At 41.9% G+C, this 27,529-nt stretch overlaps 1 protein-coding gene across 1 annotated transcript in view; it reads left to right on the top strand.

The window, feature by feature from the left end:
- The window catches only part of Slc4a8 (solute carrier family 4, sodium bicarbonate cotransporter, member 8), a 64,390-nt gene that overhangs the window by 25,411 nt on the left and 11,450 nt on the right, over positions 1–27,529 (top strand). Inside the window, exons 6-18 of the mRNA XM_013018815.1 lie at positions 123–311; positions 2,208–2,299; positions 3,235–3,392; positions 4,825–4,912; positions 5,641–5,787; positions 7,212–7,312; positions 14,562–14,736; positions 15,593–15,726; positions 16,477–16,722; positions 20,187–20,292; positions 20,898–21,059; positions 22,517–22,630; positions 26,635–26,796. Coding sequence (XP_012874269.1) covers positions 123–311; positions 2,208–2,299; positions 3,235–3,392; positions 4,825–4,912; positions 5,641–5,787; positions 7,212–7,312; positions 14,562–14,736; positions 15,593–15,726; positions 16,477–16,722; positions 20,187–20,292; positions 20,898–21,059; positions 22,517–22,630; positions 26,635–26,796 — 1,874 coding nt within the window. The remainder of the gene's footprint in view (positions 1–122; positions 312–2,207; positions 2,300–3,234; positions 3,393–4,824; positions 4,913–5,640; positions 5,788–7,211; positions 7,313–14,561; positions 14,737–15,592; positions 15,727–16,476; positions 16,723–20,186; positions 20,293–20,897; positions 21,060–22,516; positions 22,631–26,634; positions 26,797–27,529) is intronic.

The following is a 27,529-nucleotide window of genomic DNA, read 5'->3' as shown; positions in this document are numbered from 1 at the left end:
GTAAAGTTGTCCCTCACAGACCCCAGGGGGCCTACTTCTCTTTCCCCTCCCCTCATTCTTTCTGATGTTAGTTTCCATGGGTTTGTCAGCCAAGAGTGTTTATGCAAATGCCTACTTTCTAGACCTGATACTGGACCAGCAAGAACTGTTCAGTGACCTGAATGACAGCATGAGGGTCAAAGTACGGGAAGCTCTTCTCAAAAAGCATCATCATCAGAATGAAAAGAAGAGAAATAACCTCATTCCTATTGTTCGCTCCTTTGCTGAGGTTGGCAAGAAGCAATCAGACCCACACTCAATGGATAAAAATGGTAAGGTTATTATGAAAGATTTGTGTTTCCCTTTATTAGTAAGATGTTTGGGACCCAGCAGTGGATGCTGACTTACTGGAGTGGGAAGGGCTCTATGTCTAACATGTTTCCATGGCTACACCAAAATATACAGTCTGTTGAGTGGCTGAAACTGGTCCTCACCCATCTCTTCTTTTCATACTTGGACAATAGCACCCATTCATCTGATTATTGGAGAGATTTTTAATAGAGTGGATTTTTTACACTAGTGAGGATTGAACTTAGAGACTCATGTACTCTACCACACCACCAGTTTTCTTGCGTACTTCTTATGCTTTTGCTAGGGCTCAGTGGATCCAAGATGGAGGACTTGGGTTCCAGGGTGCTCGCAAGATAGATATGAGAAGAAAATACTGTGGGGGTGGGGGAGACAGATGACATTGTACATAAAGAAACACACTCTTTACCTGGCTTTTTTTTTTTTTTTGCCAGTCCTGGGTTGAACTCAGGACCTGGGCACTGTGCCTGAGCTTCTTTTGCTCAAGGTTAGCACTCTACCACTAGAGCCACAGCATAACCTCTGGATTTTTCTGTCTATGTGGTACTAAGGAATTGAGCCCAGGGCTTCATGCATGCTAGGCAAGCACTCTATCACTAAGCCACGTTCCCAGCCCTCTTTACCTGACTTCTGTAACTATAACCCCTCTGTACATCACCTTTATAATAACAATAAAAACAATATGCATTAGGGATAATTTGGGGCCAATGGCAAACAAGTCTTTTAAGATTAAACATGTTTTAGGTCAGGGAAACAAAATATAGTAGTTTATGGTCGGGCACTGGTGGCTCACAACTGTAATCCTGGCTACTAAGGAGACTGAGATCTGAGAATTGCAGTTCAAAGCTAGCTGGGGCAAGCAAGTCCATGAGACTCTTATCTCTAATAAATGACCAGAAAACTGGAAGCAGCACTGTGGCTCAAGTGGTAGAGCACTAATCTTGAGCTGAAAAGCCGAGGGACAGCTCCCAGGCCTAAAATTCAAGCCCCAACCAAAAAAAATTTATTTATTTATTTTTTGGTCCAGTCGTGGGGCCTGAACTCTGGGCCTGAGTCCTGTCCCTCAGCTTTTCAGCTCAAGGCTAGCACTCTACCACTTGAGCCATAGCGCCACTTCTGGCTTTTTTCTTTTTGCTTATGTGGTGCTGAGGAATCGAACCCAGGGCCTCAGGCATGCAAGGCAAGCGCTCTACCACTGAGCCACCTTCCCAGCCCCCCCGCAAAATTTATATATATAGTAGTGTAAAAGCTAGAGTTAGACTTCTAGGCTTATGATGCTAGCTTTACCACTTGTGAAGTAAGTGGTAACCTGCTAAACCTCTTTTTTAAGTCTTACTTGTAAAGACAGTTATATTGTGTACTTCAGTTATTGTGAAATTCACACAAGTTAGTCTATATAAAATAAAGCTTTTAGCTGGGGGTTGGGGGCTCATTTAAGAGGCTGAGATCTGAAGATTGTGATTCAAATCCAGCCTAGGCAGGAAAGTCCAAAAGACTCTTATCTCTAATTAACTACCAGATGTGGGGCTATGGCTCAAGTGGTAGAGAGCAAGTTGTGAGGGGGAAAAGAAAACTAAGGGACAGCAGGAGGCCTTGAGTCTAAGCCCAGTACTGGCACCCCCCCAAAAAATTAAAAGAGGGCCATAAATATGTTTGGGAAGGTACAGCAGTAATAAGACCTCTGTCCTTACCACTAGGTAGTAGATAAGAACAGAGGTGTGAATTTGACTTCATAGTTCCCTTAACCTCTGCTCTAGGTAACCTTTGTAGAAGACACGGCCAATAGATGATAGATGGGGAATGTCAGACAGGGGGAAAGGCAGTCATTTAGTCGATTCTGGTCTATTTTCTCCAAATAGGTCAAACTGTATCTCCCCAGTCTGTTCCAACTACAAATCTTGAAGTGAAAAATGGAGTGAATTGTGAGCATAGTCCTGTGGACTTAAGCAAGGTAAGTAGAGATGTAGGAAGGTGGCTATCCCTAGTGGGTCTCTGCACCTGGCTGCCAGAACCTACATGAGTGTTGGCGTTTCGGGACCCTTTCTCTTTCCTTTCTGGGGAAAATGAGACTCATCTACTCCTGTAGTCTCCCTTCTACCCAGTTTGAGTGAAGCTGATTTGTCAGTTTCTTCCTCCAGACCTTCATATTAAAGGTTGAGACTAGCTACAGTGTCTTTCTGAACTCAGACCTCCTTCCTATTTTTCAGTTATTTTTTTAGTTCCTGCCTTTGTATAGTTGCTTTCATTGCCAAGGGTTTCATCGAAACAGTATTTTTTTTTTTTGCTACTGCCACCTAAAGCTAAACACTTTTTGTGGACTACAGGTGTAGTGTCAGAGATCATCTGCAGGAGCAAGTCCATGCTGCAGTTTCTGGTCCAGGCCTGAGTCCCCTATCTCAGCCTCTCCCTGCTCTGGTCTAACCTGCTCTGGACACTAACTTTCTGAAACATAATGGTGTGTGTTAATAGGATTCCTGTTTTCTTTAGAAGGCCTGGAATCTCTGTCAAAGTATTGAAATATTTAAAAAGGGAAAAGCTTTAACATTTCCCTCTGAGGAGACATGATAGAATGAAAGTCAAATCAGAATATGTAGGTTTAAATTTTACTTTTTAATCTTACAAGCTCTAGAGTCCTGGGCAAGTCAATATTACCTCTCTTGGTTTTAATTTCTTTTTTTTTCCTTTCCTTTTTTTTAAAGTATAAAATGAATATGACATCCTGCTCATAGACACAGTTTTTTTTTTATAAGGATCAAATAAAACAGCATGAGAAAACATTGGTTAACTGTAAAGGGACATGTGAATATAAGGTCTGAAGAGAGCGATGCTGTTTTGAGATGAGGGCTCCCAAATTGTCAGAGGGTTTTTTTGTTTTTTAACTTTCAGGTGGATCTTCATTTCATGAAAAAAATTCCCACTGGGGCGGAGGCCTCCAACGTCCTGGTTGGAGAGGTGGATACCTTAGACAGACCCATCGTGGCCTTTGTGAGGCTGTCTCCAGCTGTGCTTCTCTCAGGACTCACTGAAGTGCCCATCCCAACAAGGTAAAGGCAGTAGAAAAAGCCCAAAACCGCGAGTAATCAATCTGGAGAATGATATTTAAAATGTAGAAACCTGGGGGCTGGGAAGGTGGCTCAGTGGTAGAGCGCATGCCTTGCATGCATGAGGCCCTGGGTTCGATTCCTCAGCACAACATGAGCAGAAAAAAAAAGCTGGAAGTGGTGCTGTGGCTCAAGTGGTAGAGCGCTAACCTTGAGCTGAAGAGCTGAGGGACAGTGCCCAGGCCCTGAGTTCAGGCCCACGACTGGACCCCCCCCCAAAAAAAAACGTAGAAACCTGGGATATATTTGCTTCACTCTTGTGCAGAGGAGCTTTTGACCTTCACGGCTGTGTGTGTGTGGCTGCATGGCTCCCGCTTCCTGGGAAATGGAGACCCTGAGGCATCAGAAAGGCTAGTTGCGTGTTCTGTCACAAGACCTACGTGTCACTCTCCCAGTTCTGTAGAGCCACAGCTCAGGAAGCATCTTCTAGCAAAAGTATTGAGATCTCTACATAGTTCTGCCTGCATTTGTTCAAAGGGCTATTCATGCGCCCAGAAGATGAGGATGCTAGTGATTCATGCCCCACTAATTATAGAGAGTGTTCAGATTGTTCACAATACAACTTTGACTCCCCTGTAGAAGCTTCCGTCTCACTCTCCTTTCCCTACCATTTTCTTATTAGAACAACAAATGGGAATCATATAACCTTGAATTTGTACAACAATGCTGTTTTGAAAAGATATCTTTTCTATAGCTAGGAATTGTGTCTATGGAAACCCTAAGAAATATGACTACATCGTTGCAGGATACCATACAAATAGTTTCCAATGCCCTAGTGGAGCTATGGCAACTTGAAGCACATGTCTCCTGTTTTTTTAAACTTTTTAAAAATCAGCATACTTTAGTTATATAAGGAAGTTTCACTGTGATAGTTCCACACCAGGCTTATAGTGTTACCTGATCAAGTTTACCTTCTCTATACTCTCCCTCATTCCCCCATCCTACTTTTTAAAACAATTTCAACAGGTTTTATGATTCGGTTTTTATACTTTTACGTAAAATATCACCCTCTTTTACCCTCTCTTTTGGCCCTCTGCCCTGCCCTTGCTATCTGCCCCCAATATAACTTATTTTAATTTCCTGTGATCAATTTTTAGTATATAGTAGTTGTACAAAGAGGTTTAAGATGGTATTTCACACATGCATATATTATATTTTAATCAGACTAACTCCTTTTATTGGTTTCTTTTTTTTCATATTCCCCTGACTCCATATTATTCAATAGTTTTCAGGGAATATCTTTTTCTTTTTTGGGTGAAAGTTCAATCTTGTTTTATGTTGAATAGAGAAGAAAAATGTTTTGCTGCTTTAGAGGGGAATAAGATGCCACTTCTTCATATTTACTTACATGACTTCTTTTGTATGTGTTTGGCAGATTTTTGTTTATCTTACTGGGTCCAGTAGGTAAAGGCCAGCAGTACCACGAGATCGGCAGATCCATGGCCACCATCATGACAGACGAGGTACACGCCACTTCTGCTTTTCATTCCTCCATCACATAAGCAATTTATTGAGTGGTACTCTGTTCTAGACACTGTGCTAGTTGTTGACAGCAACACAATCACAATTGCAGTGTCTTCTAGAAATGTGTGGGCTGCCTTTCATCATTCCTCTGACTCGGAGGTATATTTTGTGGAGGACTCCCATTTAGTAATTTATGAAGTTTTTCCAAACATTATGACCAAGAAAAATTTTCACACATATTTTTGTTCCATGTTTTGTGGAGATAACAAGATTATTCGCCTTTTTCATATCTTCTCTCTTCTTATACTAGCAGACACATATATTTAGTGTCTTTTGCCCTGTATCATCTTTAGGTAGATTTGATTTTTGTTTTATGGGGTTGTTTGCTTTGGGATAGGTCTTGCTGTGTAGCTTAGGCTGGCCAGAAACTCATAATTCTCCTGCCTCAGCTTCCTAAGTATTGAACTATGGGCATAAGCTACCACATCCAGCTTTAGCTTCATTTTTTAAAAAGTCTTTTTCTCTGTTGCTTTCACTCATTGGCTAATGCTCTACCACCTGATCCATGCCTCCAACATCTCCTTTTGCTTCTCTAAGTGCTAAGATTTTTGCTTCTCAATTTCCATGACAGAAGTAAGAATCAAGTCTGTCTCCATCTGCCACCATAGCCATTAGCAAGCATTTCCAGTAACTGTCAGTTCTCCTAAGGATTCTTTCTTCTCTGTAGATTTTTCATGATGTGGCGTATAAAGCAAAAGAGCGAGACGATCTCCTGGCGGGGATTGATGAGTTCTTAGACCAGGTGACGGTGCTCCCTCCAGGAGAGTGGGACCCCTCCATTAGAATCGAGCCACCCAAAAATGTCCCTTCCCAGGTAAGCTATGCATATTAGTCATTGGTGGCTGGTGTCAGTTACTGGGCATCCAGCATGTGGGCAAAGAAAAACAATATGTGGGTATATGCTAAGTAAATGAGACATAGCCCTGTTTGGGAACTCCTGAATGTCAGAAACAGTAATAAAAAAAGTAAATCTACAGTGACATAGATGGTCTCAGGTGTGGTGATATGTCAGGTTACCTGAAGGACTAATATAGAATGGCTGAAAGAAGAGGAAACAAAAGGCAAGTTGTACAGATAGTTTCCCATACTTTTCTGACATATTAAGAGTGGAAAGAGGGGCTGGGAAGGTGGCTCAGTGGTAAAGTGCTTGCCTTGCATGCATGAGGCCCTGCGTTCAATTCCTTAGCACCACATAAACAGAAAAAGCTGGAAATGAAGCTGTGGCTCAAGTGGTAGGGTGCTAGCCTTGAGCTGAAGAGCTCAGGGATAGCGCCCAGGCCCAGAATTCAGGCCTCACAACCAACAGCAACAAAAAAACAAGAGTGGAAAGAGAACTATTGTGTACCAGGCACCAAAGCAGTGGCCTTCCCAGAAACAGTCCAGAAAGGCATTGTTACCCTTAGTTTATATGGGAGGACTGTAATGATTTTTTTCTTTGTGATGGACATGGGGCTTGAACTCAGGGCCTGGGCACTTTCCATGAGCTTTGTTTGTTTGTTTTCCCTCAAGGCTAGTGCTCTACCACTTGAGCCACAGCTCTACTTCCAGAGTTTTGGTGGTTAATTGGAGATAAGATTCTTACAGACTTTCCTGCTGAGGCTGGCTTCCAACCAGATACTCAGATCTTAGCCTCTAGGATTACAGGCACTATCCACTGGCATCTGGCTTAGGGCATGATTTTAAGATAAAACAATATTACACATAGATGTGTGGAAATGTGATAATAAAAGCTCCCTCTGTGTAACTAAAGTAAGTTAAAAAAATAAAGAGATGTGTCCCTGTTCTGGACAAAGTGGTGTCAACTTCATGGTGCTCATCTTAATTCAGCCAGGGGCAAAACAATATCATATTTACCCTAGCATGAGTTTTGATTTATGCCTAATGCCTGGTTCATGCCTTGGACACATGTGGGAAAAAAAGATGGTCCATTAAAAAAAGATTATTCACAGAAGCAGATTTACTAAGTAGAACTTGTCGTGTTTGATGCCAACATCTCCATTTTTCTGTTTCAGAGAAAGACATGGTAAGGAGTTAGGTTCTATTGGAAAGGAAAAGAAAAGTTATATATGTAAATGCATGTGTATTTTTTTTCTGGGGAAGTTAAATCAGTAAATACATTTGAAAGCTGCAGTTGAACATTGTTGTTATTGTTGTGTTTATCTTGTCACTGTTCCCTGCTCTTATCAGGAAGGATAGATATATGCTGACCTTGCTAATTTTGCGGTCCTCTGTTTAAAGGAGAAAAGGAAAATGCCTGGAGTTCCAAACGGAAATGTTTGCCACATCGAACCAGAACCACATGGGGGTCATAGTGGGCCAGAGCTCCAGCGCACTGGGCGGTAAGTGCTGGCGTGGGCTGCGGCAATGCAGATGCTGTGTGACTGAGTAAGGCATCCTGTTCATTTTTTGTGAGGCAGTATTTCAAAATTGTTACGTATCTTTTAAGTATGTCTTCTATTGTCTTGTGATGCCTTTTCTTTTTTCTTTTTGTGCTAGTCCTGGGACTTGAACTCAAGGGCCTGGGCTTTTCTGTTCAAAGTAGCTCTATACCGCTGGATCCATAGCCTCATTTCCAGCTTTTTTGGAGCTGTCTTCTCAAATGGAACCATTTACTATACATATTACCAACTCTATTAGCTATTGTATTCATTCATCACAGTTCTTGAGCCACTTGTCATATTCTGTCACTCCTCCAGTCCTTCCTGCACTGTTCCATCTTCCTCTTCCTCACCTTTTGGCTAACTTTGCTTTCACTTGTCTCAGTTTAAGTGTCTGTTCCTTTGGAAAGCCTTTGTCACTCTCTAGAGTTGAAGTTAGGTGTTCCTGTTATACAGTGTCATAACACTGGTCTCTAACTCCTCCCTCCTCCATTTCATCTTTTATTATTATTATTTGATGTATAGTGTTTCCTGCTTGGTTGTTTGCTCCAAAAGTACAGGGACTCCATTATATCCTTAGCTCCTAGCAAAGTGTTCTACACAGAGCCAGTACCCAATATTTGATGAATAAATTTTTTTTTGCGGGGGGGGGCAGTCATGGGGCCCGAACTCTGGGCCTGGGCGCTGTCCCTCAGCTCTTCAGCTCAAGGCTAGTGCTCTACCACTTGAGCCACAGTGCCACTTCCGGCTTTTTCTGCTTATGTGGTACTGAGGAATTGAATCCTCATGCATGCAAGGCAAGCGCTCTACCACTGAGCCACCTTGCCAGCCCCTAATGAATGAATACTTTTAGGATGATACTGATTGTGTAACATGGAATAGATAGGTGTGGTGAAAAGGATGGTTATCATTCTAGGGTTGAGAAACTCTTTTGAGAGGTAAGTACTGTCTTAGCTGTGTGTCTCAGAAAAGAAAGCTACTCTTCTAGGCCCATATTTTAAGGACAGACATCCATGGGACAGGTCTCTTAGGGTAAGTGAAGGTATTTTCAGATCCCTAGACTAGGAGGCTGTATTTGCCAGGTAATGAGGATGGTAAAGAGTATGATTTTTGTCATTAGTATGACTTCAGTGCTAGCCACAGATTATGGAAAAAGATTGAGATCATCTGCACCTTTGGCTGTGTCTAAGAAGGATTTGCCTAGTGAAGATCATCAGGGAAGGACTTGCATCATGAAAAGAGTTTTCTATGTCCTCTATTTCCTTGGTTTTAGCTTCTTATTTTCCTCCGTGCTTGATGTTATTTCTGTTCCTTTCTATCCTCAGAACCACTCCTTGGAAGCTAAAGGTCTTTTGGAGTTGTGGAGACTGATTTATTTTTCTGTTCTTGGAAATTCAAGAATAGACAGACGAAACAGAAACAAGAGAGAATAACACATAACTAACAATGTCCTGTTGGAAGATTATGTTTTCTGGCTGGAGGATTGTGTTTAAATGTGGGAAAAAATAACTGGTTTGGGAGGGTGTGGTGGCAGAAAGGAGTCTTTGAATGGAATGGGCCACTGTGAAGAGGGAGCAGGTTCTGAGAGAAATAAGCACTTCTTCTAAAGTTGAGAGATGACCTGGAGTTAAGAAGCAAGGCAAGAGGCATCTGTTCTTAGTGTGGTTATAAAGGAGAGACTAGGGCTGGGAATGTGGCTTCGTGGTAGAATGCGTGCCTAGCATTCATGAAGCCCTGGGTTCGATTCCTCAGTACCACATAAACATAAAAAGGCTCAGGGACAGTGTGCAGACCCTGAATTCAAGCCCAAGGACTGGCAAAAACACAACAGAATCTGTCCCAGAGGAGGTGTGTGTGTGTGTGTGTGTGTGTGTGTGTGTGTGTGTGTGTGTGTGTGTGTGTTTCAGGAAAAGGTATAATATCTCAAAATTATGACCTTTTCTAACATATAAAGTCTGTATCTTAGGATTTAGAGCTTGAAAGTAGTGGGATTGAACACAGTAGGATTTTTTTTCTCAAACAGGTATCTGTGCAGAGGTGACATTTCAGGTTGCTTTTAATGACAAAGAAAATAGAATAAACTAGGGTCCCATGCTTGTAAGACCATGCTTTGGAAGACCATCATGTTGGATCTCAACAGAAATAAGAGCTGATTTCCTCAAAGGAAAACCTCACATTGATAGGACTACCACATGCTTAATCACAGTCCCCCACTACAGTGGGGTTTGAAGGAGTTCTCTCAGAATGTCACATCAGTAACTTCTGGAATTGACAAAGCAAAAAGGAAATGCTGGGCTCAGGGCTGAGTTCTTCTTGGTAGTCGTTTTTCTGACTATGTTTACCTCCGTCCCCTTAGTAAAAGACAGGACATATGACCTTCCTCCCATTGTAGCCTTGTTGGCCAAATGACCTGCATCAGAGAACACAGGTCTTCTTCATCCCATTTCAAACTATGTAGAAGGCCGAGAGAAGCTTCTCCGCAGATGAAGTTTTTGGCTCCTTGACTGCACAACCCAAACACATGATTTGTAATTCCTTACACTACTAGTTATGTTTCTCTGCATGTAAAACTCACTTCGTGAATATCCTGTTTAATCTTGAGGCAAAACTGATGAAGTATTTGAAGATGGAGTAGAATAAATTCTGAGAAGGTATGAAAAGAAACAGCTGAGAACAGTGCCCTCAGTTGGGTTTTAATCTGACCATCCAAGACAGGGCCAAGACAGCATCCTGAACCTCCCTGCTGTTACCATAGGCTGGGATGCCAAATGTAACAGAGAGGACAGTATGATGGGAATCTTCCTATAAGTCCAGACTCAACATAGCAAGATGCTCTGGAAAAGGATTTTCTCAAGCAGATTTATATTCTTCATTTGAGATGCTAATTTTGGGGAAAGATCAATGAAGAAAGAACAGGAGCTGTGTCTTGGTGATTCCTGCAAGGTGTTCAAGCAGGTTTCTTTTTTTTTAAATAAGTTTTTATTGTGAAAATACTGTACAGAGGGGTTACAAGTACATGAGCAAGGTAATGAGTACATTTCTTATCAAGCATTGTTGCCTTCTTTGTTTTTCCCCTACCATCCCTTCCCTCCCATCTCCACGACTACACTCCCCCCCACCCCTGCTGCCTAAATTGTAAAGTTCGATGTTCAACAGTGTCTTGTACATCTCATTGTTACAATGGGTCAACCTGTATTCGTATTTAAACATTTCCTTTTTTCCCTTCCCCTTCCCAAATTATACCAACATCAAATACAGTAAAAACAGGGGTTGTACCATGGGGGAGGAACATACAAAGCAACAAAAAAATCACATGGTACCTTATAACTGCATTAGAAACAATAGCAAGAAAGAAAAGAACCACTTGTGTCCCTATCTTAGGGTTCATTTCACTTGACATCCTCTTATCTGGTCATATGTGCATAGCTTTTGACCTTTTCTGCTTGTCCCAGACATATACTAGTTATTGCAAGTAAAGGAAACCATAGTACATAGCTAGGAAGATCAATAGAAAGCCCACGGATTGGGAGAAGATTGTCACTAGCCAGAGAACAGATAAGGATCTCATATCTAAAATATACTTAGAACTCAAAAAATTAAATCCCCCAACAATAAAAAAATCCTCAAAGAAACAACTGCCCAATAAATAAGTGGGCGGAAGACTTAAAGAGAAATTTCTCTGAAGAGGAAATAAGAATGGCCAATAGACACATGAAGAAATGCTCACCCTCTCTAGCCATAAAAGAAATGCAAATGAAAACAACATTGAGATACCACCTCACCCCAGTTAGAATGGCTATAATCAAGAACTCTAATAACAACAGATGCTGGAGGAGATATGGACAGAAGGGAACCTTCTTGCATTGTTGGTGGTGACTCCACATAGAGCTCCCCTATGACCCAGCAATCCCACTTTTGGGCATTTACCCAAATGATCACAAACAAGGCCATACTCAAGCTACCAGCACAACTATGTTTATTGAACCAATCCAGATGCCACTCAGTAGATGAATGGATCAAGAAAATGTGGTATATATGTATATATACAATGGAATTCTATGCCTCCATCAGAAAGAATGACATTGCCTCATTTGCTAGGAAAAGGAAAGACTTGGCAAAAATTATATTAAGTGGAGTAAGCCAGGCCCAAAGAAACATAGGTTCTATGGTTTCAAGCAGGTTTCTTCTAAAGCACACAAATGGCTGGCTGGCCTGTCCCTATATCCTTCCAGGGAAGAGCTCCCTAAACAGTGCTCCAGAGTGTAGTGGCCTTTTGCATGGGTAAGTTCTGTCATGTATCAAGCTTTAAAATACATATTCTTGTGTGTCTTTTGCCATTAAAAAAACTTGAGCATAAAGGACTGTGTTGAAAGGGAAAGGAAGATTTAAATATGAAGTGAAGCATCTATGGCTGAGGAATTAATTTCGTAGATGTATATTTATAGTCTGACTTTATGACAAATGAGGTATGAAATTACCTCCATAAAAGAATTCTGAATGGCTGGGAAGGTGGCTCAGTGGTAGAGCGCTTGCCTTGCATGCATGAGGCCCTGCGTTTGATTCCTCAGCACCACATAAGCAGAAAAAGCTGGAAGTGGCGCTGTGGCTCAAGTGGTAGAGCGCTAGCCTTGAGCTGAAGAGCTGAGGGACAGCGCCCAGGCCCAGAGTTCAGGCCCCATGACTGGAAAAAAAAATTCTGAAAAAAGTCTCCCTTTTGTACTGGAACTGACTTGAACTTCAAGACCTCGTGCTTGCACTTGGCTCTTTCGCTCACTTGAATCACACCTCCACTCCTGGTGTTTGGCTGGTCAATTTGAGATAGGAGTCCCAAATTTATCTGCCTGGGCTGGATTCAAACTGATTCTTTGAGACCAATCCTCGGGTCTCAGCCTTCTGAGTAACTAGGGGTATAGGTGAGTCACTGGTGTCAGCTTCTGAAATTATTTTTATTCATTTATAGTTATGCTATCATTATGAACCTTAGGTCTCTCATTTCTCTCATTTAATCACTGCTACATAGAAAGATATCTTTACTTTTTATGGTTTTTCATAAATCCATTTCATGTAATTCTTTTTTTTTCTGGTCCTGGGCCCTAGGCTCTGTCCCTGAGCCTCCCTGTATTTAAGGTTAGCACTCTACCACTTCAGCCACAATGCCATTTTGGGTTTTTTTTTTTTTTTCTGAGTAGTTTATTAGAGATATGAGTGTCACAGACTTTCCTGTCAGGACTGGCTTTGAACTGAGATCCTCAGATCTCAGCCTCATGAGTAGCTGGGATCACAGGCGTGAGCCATGGGTGATAATTCTTGTCTGTTGCTCACAGGCACTCCTTTCTTTTTTTTTGAGGGGGGGATCCAGTCGTGGGGCCTGAACTCTGGGCCTGGGCGCTGTCCCTCAGCTCTTCAGCTCAAGGCTAGCGCTCTACCACTGGAGCCACAGCATCACTTCTGGCGTTTTCTGTTTATGTGGTGCTGAGGAATCGAACGCAGGGCCTCATGCATGCAAGGCAAGCACTCTACCGCTGAGCCACCTTCCCAGCCCCTAGAAAGAATAATATAATGAATACCCAGGTACCCATCAACTGTAACCAAAATTTTGTCAATTTCATTTTGTTGATTTCTTCTAATTTATTTGACTGTTTTCTAAATTATTTACAACCAAATCACTGATGTCATTATTTTTCTGTAAATACCCCAGGTATGCATCTCATTTGATTAAGACATTAAAAAACTATCATCATATTATTAGCAAATGTAGCAAAATTAACCATCATTCTTTAGTATTGTTATTAGTATTTACAAGGAGGTTTATTTAATGGGGTTTCAACTTAACATGTAAACCATTGTAAGTCATCTGATATTGAGTATATATTACTTTGGTGTGTGTGTGTGTGTGTGTGTGTGTGTGTGTGTGTGTGTGTGTGTGTGTGTGTGTGTGTGATAACAATGTTTGTAATTCATTTGTTTGATGTGGGACCCAGTTAAGGTCCACATTTAGTTATTACATTGTCATTCTATGGTAGCACCTCTTCCTTTCCTTTTTGGTTTTTCGATGCCATTGATTTGTAAAAGAAACCAGGTGATGTGTCTTGTAGTTCTACCCTAATGCACTGATTGCAGGGTAGTGGGAGAATGGCTCCTTGTTTGTAGGGGAGATCTTGTTCTTCATCTCCTCACCTGCCGGAAGCAGAGAGGGTCCTGAAGAGGCCCACCACAAGGTCTTACCTCCTTCACCCTTTGAGTCCATCCACTTTTCATCCCAATCTGTGCCTGCATCATACAGCCACAAGGGTGATCCTTCTAGAATAAAATGCGTGTTGGATTATGTTTCTGAGCTGTTTAGTCTTTTCTAACTTGACATGCTATTCATTTGAGTAAAGTTTTAATTTCTTAAAATCTATGATAAGACTTTTGTGACTCAGCTTCTCCAACCTTATCTGTTGGTTTTTGGCTCTCACACTGTCTGATCCAGACAGCTCTCTTCCAGTTTGGACCCATCAAATGCTGTCACTTCTGAGTGTCCCTATGCTAGCCCTTCTGCCTCCTCTGGCTGTCTCCAAGTCTATCCTTTGAATCCTTGCTGAAATGCCCCTCTCTGTCTTGTGCTGTCATTGCATCCTTACTATACTGCCTGTCTCCTGCGCTAGCCTGTCAGTCTTGGAGAATGAGGGCTGTGTTTGTCTTGCTCACTGCTGCAACTCCAGTACCTGGCCCAGTGTGTGGCACCAGGCATCTCCTACTGCTTGTCAAGTGCATGAATGAACTATCATGCTAGAATTTCTCAGGACAAAGGTAGGTATTTGTTGATAGTAAGAATTGCATGTGACAGGGGCTTTTTACTGGAAAAAAATACTTAATACAACTAACAATATCTTGCTTTTGTATACTTCCTAACAGCTCAGAATTTGAAGCTTGAAGCTACTACTTGCTTTTCTTGTTAATTTTGTGGACTTTTTAATAAACGAGTAATAGGCATACCCAAATTAATTACCTGCTTGGGAGAAATCATTCAAACTTGCTGTAAGTCATGTCCTTGATTGCAAATCAAATCTGTGCTGACCCCTGAGAGATCTCCTGGACTTGAAGTCAGGTTGAAACCAAAATACTCCCTCAGTCCAGAGCATGTTTGAAATGTTTTCAGATGTGTGCTGTTTGTGCGCTTTTGTGGAAGAGGCACTGGGTGAGAGGCGTGTTTGCCGTGTTTCCACAGGCTGTTTGGGGGCTTGGTGCTGGACATCAAGCGGAAGGCCCCCTGGTACTGGAGTGACTACCGGGATGCACTCAGCTTACAGTGTCTGGCCTCCTTTCTGTTCCTGTACTGTGCCTGCATGTCACCTGTCATCACCTTTGGGGGATTGCTTGGAGAAGCTACTGAGGGACACATAGTAAGAACTTTTTGTTTCTTTTAATGATTAAAAAAAACCAAGATTTAAAATATATTGTGGCAGCCACATCCATGGTGGGAAGCACCACCTAGGCCTGCACTGAGGAGATTGGATTCTTTGTCCTGAATTACCAGGGTCTTCTGACTTCATATGAAAGGAAAACATGCTTCTCCTTTTTGTACACACTGTATTCTGCTTGAATGCCAGGGATTTTTTTTTGTTTTTTGTTTTTTTGTTTTGGTTGGTCGTGGGGCTTGAACTCTGGGCCTGGGTGCTGTCCCTTAGCTCTTAAGCTCAAGGCTAGCACTTGAGCCAGAGCTCCACTTCCGGTTTTCTGGTGGTTAATTGGAGATGAGTTTCATAGACTTTCCTGCCCGGGCTGGTTTTGAACCATGATCCTCAGATCTCAGTCTCCTGAGTAGCTAGGATTATAGGCGTGAGCCACCAGCACCTGGCTTGAGTGTCAGTTTTCATAGCTGGTTGAATTGCTCCAAGAAAGGAAAATGAATCAATGGATGCTTTTTGAAAATAAGATTTGAAGTGACATTGTGACAGCTTGTAGTACAAACAGCGTCATTGTGTTTTTTAAAATATATTTTTGAATGCTAAATTGAGTCACTGAAGAACACACTTTATTGAGGAATCATATGCAAATGGATTTGGGCACCTGAATTATTAAAGTGGTACTTGTTTATAAGGGTATTAGACAGTGTACACATCCCTCTTGCTAAGAAGAAATACAAGCAAATGACTGTCAAGGTACACATGACGCTAAGTCAGGAGTTTATGTTGGCCAATATTACTCTTTACTGATGGGCTGTGGATTCAGTGGTTTTGGTTTTTGTTTTCTCCTCAGAGTACAATTGAATCCTTATTTGGAGCCTCCATGACTGGGATTGCCTATTCCTTGTTTGCGGGACAGCCTCTCACCATCCTGGGAAGTACTGGGCCAGTGCTTGTGTTTGAAAAGATTTTGTTCAAATTCTGCACGTAAGACATTTGTTCTTCTGAAAATTCTAAGCGCAAGTGGCTACTGCACTGCCAAGGTTAAACGTCAGGCTCCTCCACAAGTATATGGACAGATCCCAGAGGTGGATTGTGAGAAGCCTGAAGGAAGAGCATCACTGGGTGTGTTGTCCTGCCCTTATCTGTAGCAGGCACAGGTACAGGGAGCACCACACCTGTAATCGCAGAGCTCTTCTTTCTAAAGGCCTTCAGTATTGTTATGTCACCATTATTGATGTCTTCCTTCTTGATCTTTAAGGAAAAAAAATTCCTTACTAATTCAATCCCCTCCATTTCCATTTCAAATCACTTTTCAATTTGTCTTATTATCCCTTCATATTCTGGTGATTATGCAGTGGGGGCTTACCAGTGTCCTGCTTTTCCTCCTTATAGAATCTTTTTTCCATTTTGTAATAGAAGGAAGGGTACATGGGACTAGAGCCAGGGCCCTTTGGTGTTATTCTAAACAAAGCTTATAATTTTATTGGTTAGTAAAGGCAGAAATGTTGTACATGAGGTGATTCCTTTCTTTTCCACTTTCTATATCTTTACCATAGCAAATAGCACCTGTGAAGCCAATCTTAAAACAAAGGTATTTTTTAGGGAGTTCATTCAGTATTAGGAATTAAGTGGGTTGCAGTTCTGGTGTAGATAACATGAGATGAATTAGCCACATTTGACCTTTTGTTTCTACGAAACATGATTTTTAAAAAATGAATTTTGGTCTTGTTTCAGAGACTACACCCTCTCATACCTCTCCCTGCGAGCCTGCATTGGACTCTGGACTGCCTTCCTGTGTATTGTCCTTGTGGCAACAGATGCTAGTTCCCTTGTCTGCTACATTACCCGATTCACTGAGGAAGCATTTGCTTCCCTGATTTGCATTATCTTCATCTACGAAGCAATAGAAAAGCTGATTCACCTGGCAGAGACCTACCCTATCCACATGCACAGCCAGCTGGATTACCTTAGCCTCTATTAGTAAGTGTGCGTTCTACTTCTCCTTCCCTTCTTTTCTTTTCTTCTTGTCTGTCTTTTCTTTTTATTAATGGAGCAAAGGGCCTGAGTTTAGTAGCCGATGTAGTGTGCCAGGCAGTGCTTGTAATTTCTGCTAAGGAAATGTCTTGGTCCTCTGAGAACAGGGCACAGATGTAGATGAGGAGCATGGAAGACTGCCAGAGAACAGTCAAAAGTGATGACAGAGGACCGAGGGAAACTCCTTCCTCTCCTCAGAGTCTCTCACAATGTCATCCAGGCTGGCCTTGAACTTTTGATCCTCCTACCTGAGTCTCCCAAGTGCTGGAATTACAGGAATGTGCCACCATATCTGGCTCTGGAAACCAATTCTTTGTGAATAAAGCTCAAAATGGCAATTTTCTTTGTCTCCCTTCTGTGTCCCTTCCCCTTCCCGCTAGCCCTCTCCCTGCTCTCCCCCACCCCCCATCACTGAAGGCTTGACAAAAATGGGTCAGCTCTTTCCCACTGAGCTGGGATGTATCCCCAGCCCTGTAAGGTATTTTTCTTAGTTGGATTTCACTCCTGTTTCACATGGAGCTGATGTGAATCTACAGTTCACCAACTCTTCAAATGAAGAGTTATGTTAATCTATGTACAATTTTTTTTCTGTTATAAATAGACTATTCTCTTTAGAGAAGCTGTAAGTTCACATGAGTTGAGCAGGAAGTTTCTGTATTATTAACATCTTCACCAGAGTAGTACATTTGTTATGATTATCAAATCTATTCCTTTTTTTTTTTTGGTCATAGGGCTTGCACTTGCCTGGGTATTATCCCTGAGCTCTTTTGCTCAAGACACTTTACCACTTTGAGCCACAGCACCACTTCTGTTTATTTTTTTTCCCCCTTTGGTAGTTGAGGTAAGAGTCACATGGACTTTTCTGCCCAGGCTGGCTTTGAACCATGATCCTCAGATTTCAGCCTCCTGAACAGGTAGGATTATAGGCATGAGCCACCAGTGCCTGGCTAACAAATCTATTTTTATAAATCATTATCGCCCAAAGTTAGAATTAGAGTTAGCTTTTGAGCATTCCATGAATTTCGACAAATATGCCTTTATAATTCATTAAAGAACAGTCTAAAAATAGTCTAAAAAATCCTCTGTATTCTACCTGTTCCACCCTCCCACTTCTCTAACATCTGACAACCATTGACCTTTGAACCATCTCCCTAGTCTTACCTTTTCCAGAATCATGTATTTTGTACCCCTTTCAGATTGTCTTTCTTTACTTAATAGCATGCATTCAGGGTCCCTTGTATCTTTCTTACTGGCCTTTTAGCACTGAATAGTGTTCCATTGTCTAGATGTTCATGGTTTATCACTATTCATATGCTGAAAGATAATCATGTTTGTTTCAAATTTTCAGTTGATGTTCAAAATCTTTTTAACATTTACTATTTTTAAAACATAGTATTTTATTTTAAATTTATATAACTCTAAGTATTTATGAGCATATATTTGAAAGATATGTTTATATAAATTTGAATATATACATGTATACATGTAAATACTTGATTTTGTTCTTAACTCACGATCTTCCTGCCCCAGCCTTCTTTTTTTTGCCAGTTGTGGGGGCTGAACTCTGGGCCTGGGTGCTGTCCCTCAGCTCTTCAGCTCAAGACTATTGCTCTACCACTTGAGCCTCAGCACTACTTGTGGCTTTTTCTGCATATGTGGTGCTGAGGAATCGAACCCAGGGCCTCATGCATGCGAGGCAAGCGCTCTACCACTGAGCCACCTTCCCAGCCCCCTGCCCCAGCCTCTGAGTGAGTGTGGGAGTCATAGGCTTATATTCCCATGACTGGCTGGAATTGAGTTTTTTCAACATCCTCATTACTTTTTATTATGTTGGTTTTCCCCTATTATTCTGACCAATGTTAATCTTCTTGAACTTTAATTCTATCACAAAAGCATGCTTATTAAATTCACAGATGAACCCAAACTGGTAGGGATGGCTACAAAGTCAGCTGGCCATTCTGGGATCGGGCATCCCTGTGGCAGCCAGTGGACAGTGTGGGCTGGCCTTGTTTGGATAACAAGGAGGCCTGAGGAAGCTAATGGAGCTGTTAGAATGACTTCTTAGCAAGTCTGAGGCCATATGTTCAAACCCTAGTATTGGCAATTATTTTATTTTATTTTATTTATTTTTTTTGTCCAGTCGTGGAGCCTGAACTCTGGGCCTGGGCGCTGTCCCTCAGCTCTTCAGCTCAAGGCTAGCGCTCTACCACTGGAGCCACAGCATCACTTCTGGCGTTTTCTGTTTATGTGGTGCTGAGGAATCGAACGCAGGGCCTCATGCATGCAAGGCAAGCACTCTACCACTGAGCCACCTTCCCAGCCCCCTGCCCCAGCCTCTGAGTGAGTGTGGGAGTCATAGGCTTATATTCCCATGACTGGCTGGAATTGAGTTTTTTCAACATCCTCATTACTTTTTATTATGTTGGTTTTCCCCTATTATTCTGACCAATGTTAATCTTCTTGAACTTTAATTCTATCACAAAAGCATGCTTATTAAATTCACAGATGAACCCAAACTGGTAGGGATGGCTACAAAGTCAGCTGGCCATTCTGGGATCGGGCATCCCTGTGGCAGCCAGTGGACAGTGTGGGCTGGCCTTGTTTGGATAACAAGGAGGCCTGAGGAAGCTAATGGAGCTGTTAGAATGACTTCTTAGCAAGTCTGAGGCCATATGTTCAAACCCTAGTATTGGCAATTATTTTATTTTATTTTATTTATTTTTTTTGTCCAGTCGTGGAGCCTGAACTCTGGGCCTGGGCGCTGTCCCTCAGCTCTTTAGCTCAAGGCTAGCACTCTACCACTTGAGCCACAGCGCCAGTTCTGGTTTTTTTTCTTTTTGCTTATGTGGTGCTGGGGAATAGAACCCAGGGCCTCAGGCATGCAAGGCAAGCGCTCTACCACTGAACCACCTTCCCAGCCCCATGGCAATAATTTTAAAAAGATGAGACAAACATTTAATACAGATTTGTCTCCTTTTTATGCATCTCTATTAACACTTGAATCATTTCACTGAGAACAATTAGAGGTTATGTGTCTCTGTGTCTTCTTTCTGCCAGGTACTGGTAGCTTATGCCTACATTCCTAGCTACTCAGGGGGCTGAGATCTGGGGATTCCAGTTCAAAGGCAGCCTGGGAAGGAAAGTCTGAGAAACTCTTATCTCTAGTTAAACGCAACAACAACAACAAAACAAAAACAAAAACCAGAAGTGGAACTACAGCTCAAGTAGAACACTAGCCTTGAGCAAGAAAGCTCAAAGACACCTGAGCCCCCCAACTTAAGTCCCAGGATAGGCACCAAAAAAAAAAAAAGAATGAAAATCAGATTCTGACAGAGCCTTTAACCTAGTCATAGCTAAAAACAGTCAGTCTTCGACTACTTTCCTCAGGATTCTTTTTTCTTTTCCCTCAGTTGCCGGTGTACTCTTCCAGAGAATCCCAGCAATCATACCCTACAGTACTGGAAGGACCACAACATTGTGACAGCACAAGTGCAGTGGGCGAATCTGACCTCCAGTGTACGTGTGCAAGCCACCAGATGCCCCCGCATCAGGACCGGGTTTAGGAGGCAGTCACTTCGAGGGGGAAAGGAAGTGACACTTCGGTGAATTACAGCATTGAAGAAATAAAAAACCCAAAACCTTCTTACCTTACCCTTTAACTCCTCTAAAAGATATAATGGATGGAATTTTGTAGATCAGAGGCAGAACGAGGCTTTGTAGGGCTTAAATAACATTCAGGTTTGGAAGGTCTTCTGTAATCAAAAACAATATATAGATTGCTAAGACCCTCCTGGAGCCTTTGAAGTCATGCTCATTCAGGACAGAAGATTTCATTCTTAAGTGTCTTATTTAGGACCACAGTAGTACTTTATTTGAAAGAGTCCTGCAAGGGAGGGCGACACTGCAGCTCCCCCCCGCCCCCCCTCCTTGCGGGCACCCCCCTCCCTGTGGGCGCCCCCCTTACCACCGCCCCCCGCCTGCTGCTGGGAGCTCAAGAGGATACAGCTAGCAGCTGTGCTCCCTAGCAACTATGGGATGTCAGTGAGTGGTCGACTCAGAAGGCAGCAGCTCTTCATTCCCTTGCTGCTTGGATTTTGTCACCAGAATGCTTGTTCCTCTAGGAGTGCCAGAAGATGCACGGAGAGTTCATGGGATCTGCATGTGGTCATCATGGACCCTACACTCCCGATGTGCTCTTTTGGTCCTGTATTCTCTTCTTCACCACCTTCATCCTCTCAAGCACCTTAAAGACATTTAAGACGAGCCGTTATTTTCCAACCAGAGTAGGTAGCATGCTTTGTATATAACTTTTGTGTTAGGACTCTAATCGGACATGTTCTTGACCTCCATGCTGCTGGGCAGTAGATCGGCAGTGTGGAGAGCTCCAAATGCCCTAAGAGGCCACACCGGGTGGAGCTCTGGCAGCCATTCATAGCTTGGTGGTGTGGAGTAAAAGACACTTCAAACATTTTTTAGTTAAAAGAACCTAGGTATGTTTAAAGTGATGATAATGTTCTCTAAAAGTTATTTTGTCTCATTTCCAGAATGCTGTTAAGTTCCATTAACAGCATATAATAGCTGGAACTGGCTTGTGAAGATGGTAAATTGGGGTGATTGGCTTGGATACTTTAAGGACCCCAGAGCTCACAGAGGGAGAGGTAGTACTTGAGTTAACCTCAAGGGGGTGAGGGAGCTACCCAAGAGTTCACCTGGAGGAAAATCTTCATGGTAGAAGGATCAAGCACACAGACCCTAAAGTGCAAATGAGCCTGGCCTGTTTGAGAGCCTGCAAAGAAGTCTGTGTGGCTAACACAGAGTGAGTGAGTGAGTGAGTGAGTGGGGCAGAATGAAGAGCTGGCACTGGAGAAGATGGAACTAGAGGAAATGGCAATGGAGAGGGGATGCTGCCAGTTTGGAGGGCTTCTCAGGCAAGAAGCCCTTTTGGCTTTTGCTGTTGTCTTTTTGCTTTGTTTCGTGCTGGTCTTGGGGCTGAAATTCAAGGCCTAGGTGTTGTCCCTGAGCTCTTTCTTGCGCAAGTATAGTGCTCTATCACTTAAGCTACAGCTTTCTAGTGGCTAATTGGAAATAAGAGTCTCATAGACTTTACTGCCTGGGCTGGCTTTGAACTGATTCTCAAATCTCAGCTTTCTGAGTAGCTAGGATTACAGGTATGAGCCACCAGTTCCCAGTGGCCAGCCCTTTTGGGTTTTTAACTCAGTGAAACAAGAAGTAAGAAGTAGGTTGGGAGGCTGCTACAGTTACCCCAGCAAGAGCTGGGAGTGACTCTGATCTGGACCAGGCACAGTCCACTGTGGTGTGACTGCTCAGATTCTGGCTCTTTCATCAGGTCTTGAAGATGGGGTGGATACTGAGTGTGAGGGAGAAGTGAAGCTGATGCTGTTGTTGAGGTTCTTGGCCAACATGGTAGACCCTCACTGTTGCCATAAAATGTTTATTCAGAGTTCTCACTTGGACCTGGGCCTACATGCCCCATCCAGAGCTTTTCAGAGCTTGGTCTTGGTTCCAATAGATTTATCAGAGGGGTTCTTCTCCATGACCATATTTAGACTTCAGGGATAAATATCTAGAGTGTATGGATACATTCCTGTCATTTAAATATGTCAGTATTAGTCCATCTATAAAGTTTATTTTTCTGAAAAATTTGAACTTTTACAGTACTGAATTCTTTTCTACTGTGTTTAATGTACTAAAACACTGTTCCAATTCTCTCTTGTGTTAGGTTCGCTCCACAGTGAGTGACTTTGCTGTCTTCCTCACTATCTTCACAATGGTGATTGTTGATTTTTTGATTGGCGTTCCATCACCAAAGCTTCAGGTTCCCAGTGTGTTCAAGGTAAACAGATTGCAAGGTGCCTGCTGCTTTCATGCCCTTGTGTCCAATGTATGTCAAAGGCCTTTTCATAGTCCACTTACTAGATGAGTTTTGCAGTCCACTAAATCTGAAGCTGGTTCCTTAGATCTTACTATTCAGAAAAGGAGATGGACTTGATGGGAAAAGTCAAAGAACAGAAAAACTAAAACAATCGTAGCTACTTAGCCATACTGAGATCTGAGGATCAAAGTTTGAAGCCAGCCTGGGCAAATAAACTCAAGAGATTCATACTTTGAATTAACCAGCAAAGAGCCAGAAATGGAGGTGTGGCTTAAGTGGTAGGGTGCCACATGAGATTTTTTAAAAAGCTGAGCAAGGCTGTGAGGCCTTGAGTTCAAGCCTAGTACTGGCATGAGAGAGAGCGCAAGTGAGAGGGGGGAAGAGGCAAGGAAAACAGAAGATTAAGGTTATTTAATGAATAAAAATCATTAATAGCACTAAACTATTAAAAGGCAATAATAACATGAATATCACTTATTAAGATTTAAAACAATAGAATGTTTCCATTTACATAAATATATACCAGATACCCGGGTCCCTGGAACAAGTCTCATTAACAGCACCTTCACTAAGAAAGGAGGTGTTTAAGGACACTGGAATGAGGAATAAGTAAAGAACCCTGGGGGATTGTGCTGGGCAACATGGAATGGAAATAGGAGGGACCTCATCTGGAGTCCAGGACCTCTCCCAGAGTAATCAGATGGCTCTTCAAATTCTGTTTTCTATTTGTGTGAGTCTGCAGTTTTCAATCCTAGCTACTCAGGAGGCTGAGATTTGAGGATCATGGTTTGAAGCCAGCCTAGGCAGGAAAGTCCATGAGACTCTTATCTCCAATTAAGTCCCAAAAGGTTGGAAGTGGAGCTGTGGCTCAAATGGTAGAGCACTAGCCTTGAGCAAAAATACTCAGGACAGAGCCCAGGTCCCGAGTTCAAGCCCCAGGAAAACACACACACACACACACACACACACACACACACACACAGAGTGAAAAAATGATCAATACATGGAGTCTCCAAATCTATTTCAGTTCAAATAAACAAAGAAGCTAGAAAAGCTGCACTTAATTCTTCAGACTCCTATTGTATAAGGAAGAGAGAAAACCTGGATGCATTCAATGGCTTCAAAAGAGATTTTGCTTTTCAATATTTTTTGTCTTTTTAGAGGAGGAAAGCAGGGGGTTACAGAAAGGGAGGGAAGAATGTAATCATGCTATTCAGTAAATACTATGTAGAAAATGAACTGTGTAATTTGTGGCAGGGATGGGAGGGGGAAACTGAGGGAAAGTAAAGGAAGGGTTGACATTGTCCAAAAAAGAAATGTACTCATTACCTAACGTATGAAATGGTTACCCCTCTGTACAATAATAGCAATAAAATTATATATATATATATATATATATATATATATACACACACACACATATTAAGACACAATAGGAAAGTGGGAGATCATGGTGAAAAAGGTATAAAGGAGTAAAGTCAGTCCCTGACTTGTAAGAGATGTCCATTTTCAGAGGGACGGAGACAAAGAGAAGCTATTATTGTACAGAGGGGTAACCATTTCATACGTTAGGTAATGAGTACATTTCTTTTTTGGACAATGTCACCCCTTCTTCACTTTCCCTTTGTTTCCCAAGTTGCTTGTTTAATCTGATTAAATTTGCTGAAATTCTACCAGTTAGACCCTTAGGGGTTAACATTCCCAAGGATCTGGCATTTTCATCTTTGGGTGGATGAGCGCAGTCAGCTTTCTTGCTAATACCTAGCTGAGGTCAGCCCTGCAGGAGAAATGGATTTTGTATAAAAATAGGTAATTTGGGAGCATTAAGCAGTCCTTGGAAGAGTTCCCTGATGGGTAGGTTTAAGATAGTCAGAGGCACTGGATTTCTGGGACATCTGGGGTGGGAGGTAAAGGAGAAATGAGAAAGGGAAATAGAAGAATGTCCAAGAAAATGCTGCTAATGACAGGTTCTACTTTTGGGAAGCAGGAAGTGGGGGGATGTGTGTGTGTGTGTGTGTGTGTGTGTGTGTGTGAAAATCTTGGGGCTTAAACTCAAGGCCTGAGATTTTTTTGCTCAAAGCTTAGCAGTCTACCTCTTGAGCTGCAGCTCCACTTCCAAGTTTTTTGGTAGTTAATTGGAGATAAGAGTTTCACAGATTTCCCTGCCTTGGCCGGAAACCATGGACTTCAAACCATGATCCTCAGATCTCAGCCTCCTGAGTAGCTAGTGTTACAGGAGTGAGCCACCAAGAGCAAGAAGTATTTTGTTTTGTTTTCCCCTTTTCTTCCTTCTGTCTTTCTCTAGTAAAGCACATGACCTGGCTTCCAAGACCCAGCCTGAAGACTGGCACAGTTTATCCCTTTGCATCCACAGGGGATTGGTTCCAAGGACCCCTAGGGGATGTAGATGCTCAAGTCTCTTGGATGAAATGGTGTATTATGTACATCTTATATACTTTAAATTATCTCTAGATTATTTATAATATCTAATATAATGTAAATGCTGTAAAAATGGTTGCTTAAGGAATAATGACACGAAAAAATTCTATATACATTCTGTACAGATACAATTCTTTCCCTTAACTATCTTCAGTCTACAATTGGTTGAATTTGAAGACATGGAACCCACAGATATGGAAAACTGCTGTGCTATTACTAGCAATTATAAGTTATAGAAGGTTTAATAAATTTTGTGATGGTTTAAGAACTTAACTACAGTTTAGAACAATGTTATGAAGGAAACATAGGTTCTGTAAGCTTTTAGAATATAACTCATTTCTCATTTTAGTCTTGTTAGTGTTGAAGTTTTTGAAGCTGAGAGTCCTTACTAATGTAGAACCAGATGTTTTAGATAAACCAGCCCTAGATCAGTTTGTATCCCTGTGCTGTTATCTACTGAGCATCACTGGCCAAAAAGGTAAACTTGACTTCTCCAAAGTACCTTGGGGTGGAAGTTGAAGATCTAGGAGAGTTTGGGTATGTCATGAACACCCTAATAAGATTAATGAGAAATTGTCTTCCAGGAGCAATGAAGAGAGGGTCGTAGGTTAGGGAAGTCCCAGAGGTTGACAGTCTTGGACCTCTGTTTCACTGCTGATGGGAGAAGGCCCTTAGAGTAATCCAGCCTAAGCCCATGAAATGCATGCCCCTGCCTCTACCTTCATCTGTACTATCCACATACATGGGGCTTCTGGAGAGGAACATTGGAGAAGATAGTCTTAAGTTATTTATATTTATTTGTCTTTGGAAGTTATTTTTTGTTTTTGTTTTGTTTGTTCTTAATGGAAGTTATTATTTTTTTGTTTTTGTTGTAAAGGTACTACACAGAGGGTTACAGTTACATGAGTGAGGTAATGAGTACAGAAGTTATTATTTTTTGACAATAGATTAAATTAATTATATTTTCTTGGGTTGATGATGAGATAAAGTTGCTTTCTCTGAGCATAGGGACTTGGGGAATAAATGGGGGGAGACAGTTAATGTGTACTCCAGAGGAAGCTCATGACTGACATTGACTATTTCAAAGGGGATTAAGAAAATCAGGTCATAGATTTCATAATAAATTGCCCTATTTTATGCCTATTTTTAAAAGGATTCTTATTCAAGTAACAAAAAGAAATGTGAAATTGTGTTCAATTTAATCTTTTTTTCTAGTGACTATAGTTAAAGTATAAAAATAATGTTTTTGTTGTTGTTTTGTTTGTTTTGGTGCCAGTCTTGGGGCTTGAACTCAGGGCCTGGGCATTCATTATCCCTGAGCTTCTTTGCTCAAAGTTAATGCTCTACCTCTTGAGTCATAGCTCCACTTCTGACTTTTTGGTGGTTTATTAGAGATAAGAGTATCATGGGCTTTCCTGTGTGGTCTACCTTTAAGCATAGTTCTTGGTCTCAGTCTTCTGAGTAGCTAAGATTACAGGCGTGAGCCACTGGCACCCAGCAAAAATATTTTGATTTTTTTCCTTTAGCCAACAAGGGATGATCGAGGATGGATTATTAGTCCCATCGGCCCCAATCCCTGGTGGACTGTGATAGCTGCAATTATTCCAGCTCTCCTCTGTACTATCTTGATATTCATGGACCAACAAATTACAGCTGTCATCATTAACAGGAAGGAACACAAGCTGAAGGTAACAAGACATTTTCACTTGTACACTGCAATGGCAGCCTCTTGTTACATTCTTACTTTAGGATAATCATATGTACACCAGGAACTGTAGAACCTGGATAAAAAGTTACAGAAAGAGCTTATAAAGGGTTTTCATCCTCTTCCCATTAATAACAAAGATTGAGTTGGAGATGAGCCTGGAGTGGAATGTGGTAGTGTGATTTTGTTACTCTTCTCTCCAAGCTGTGGGGAGGTAGGTAGGCAGAGTTCTTGGTGGTCCCTAAGTACTCCATGTGCAGAGTCAGCACTTGCACAGTTCATCTTCCTGAGGTCCAGATTAAGGTATGGGCCACCATTTTCTGGATGCAGATATTTACCCCATTGGGTACAGGTTTCCAGATTCAGCCTTGAGTCCAATGGCTACTAGGTGCAAGGGTTAGTTCTAGAGCATGTGTTAATGAGATGCTACATGCCCAACATCTCTGTTCTTCTCTCACCCACAACCCTGTGTTGTAAGGATCTGGTGGGGGCTCTAGGAATTCAAGAAAAATGTTGGTTTCCGATGCATGTCTCCCAGAATGGTTAAGATGCAGTTTGGTTTCTAGCTACTCTTCCAGAGAATGATGGATCATCATCATCATCATCATCATCATCATCATCTTCTTCTTCTTCTTCTTCTTCTTCTTCTTCTTCTTCTTCTTCTTCTTCTTCTTCTTCTTCTTCTTCTTCTTCTTCTTCTTCTTCTTCTTCCTTCT

This window comes from Dipodomys ordii, unplaced genomic scaffold (assembly GCF_000151885.1).
Source record: "Dipodomys ordii isolate 6190 unplaced genomic scaffold, Dord_2.0 Scaffold42, whole genome shotgun sequence".
In the NCBI taxonomy this organism is placed as follows: domain Eukaryota; kingdom Metazoa; phylum Chordata; class Mammalia; order Rodentia; family Heteromyidae; genus Dipodomys; species Dipodomys ordii.
Note: the sequence above shows the minus strand (reverse complement) of the source record. Positions and strands in the feature narration are given on the sequence as shown.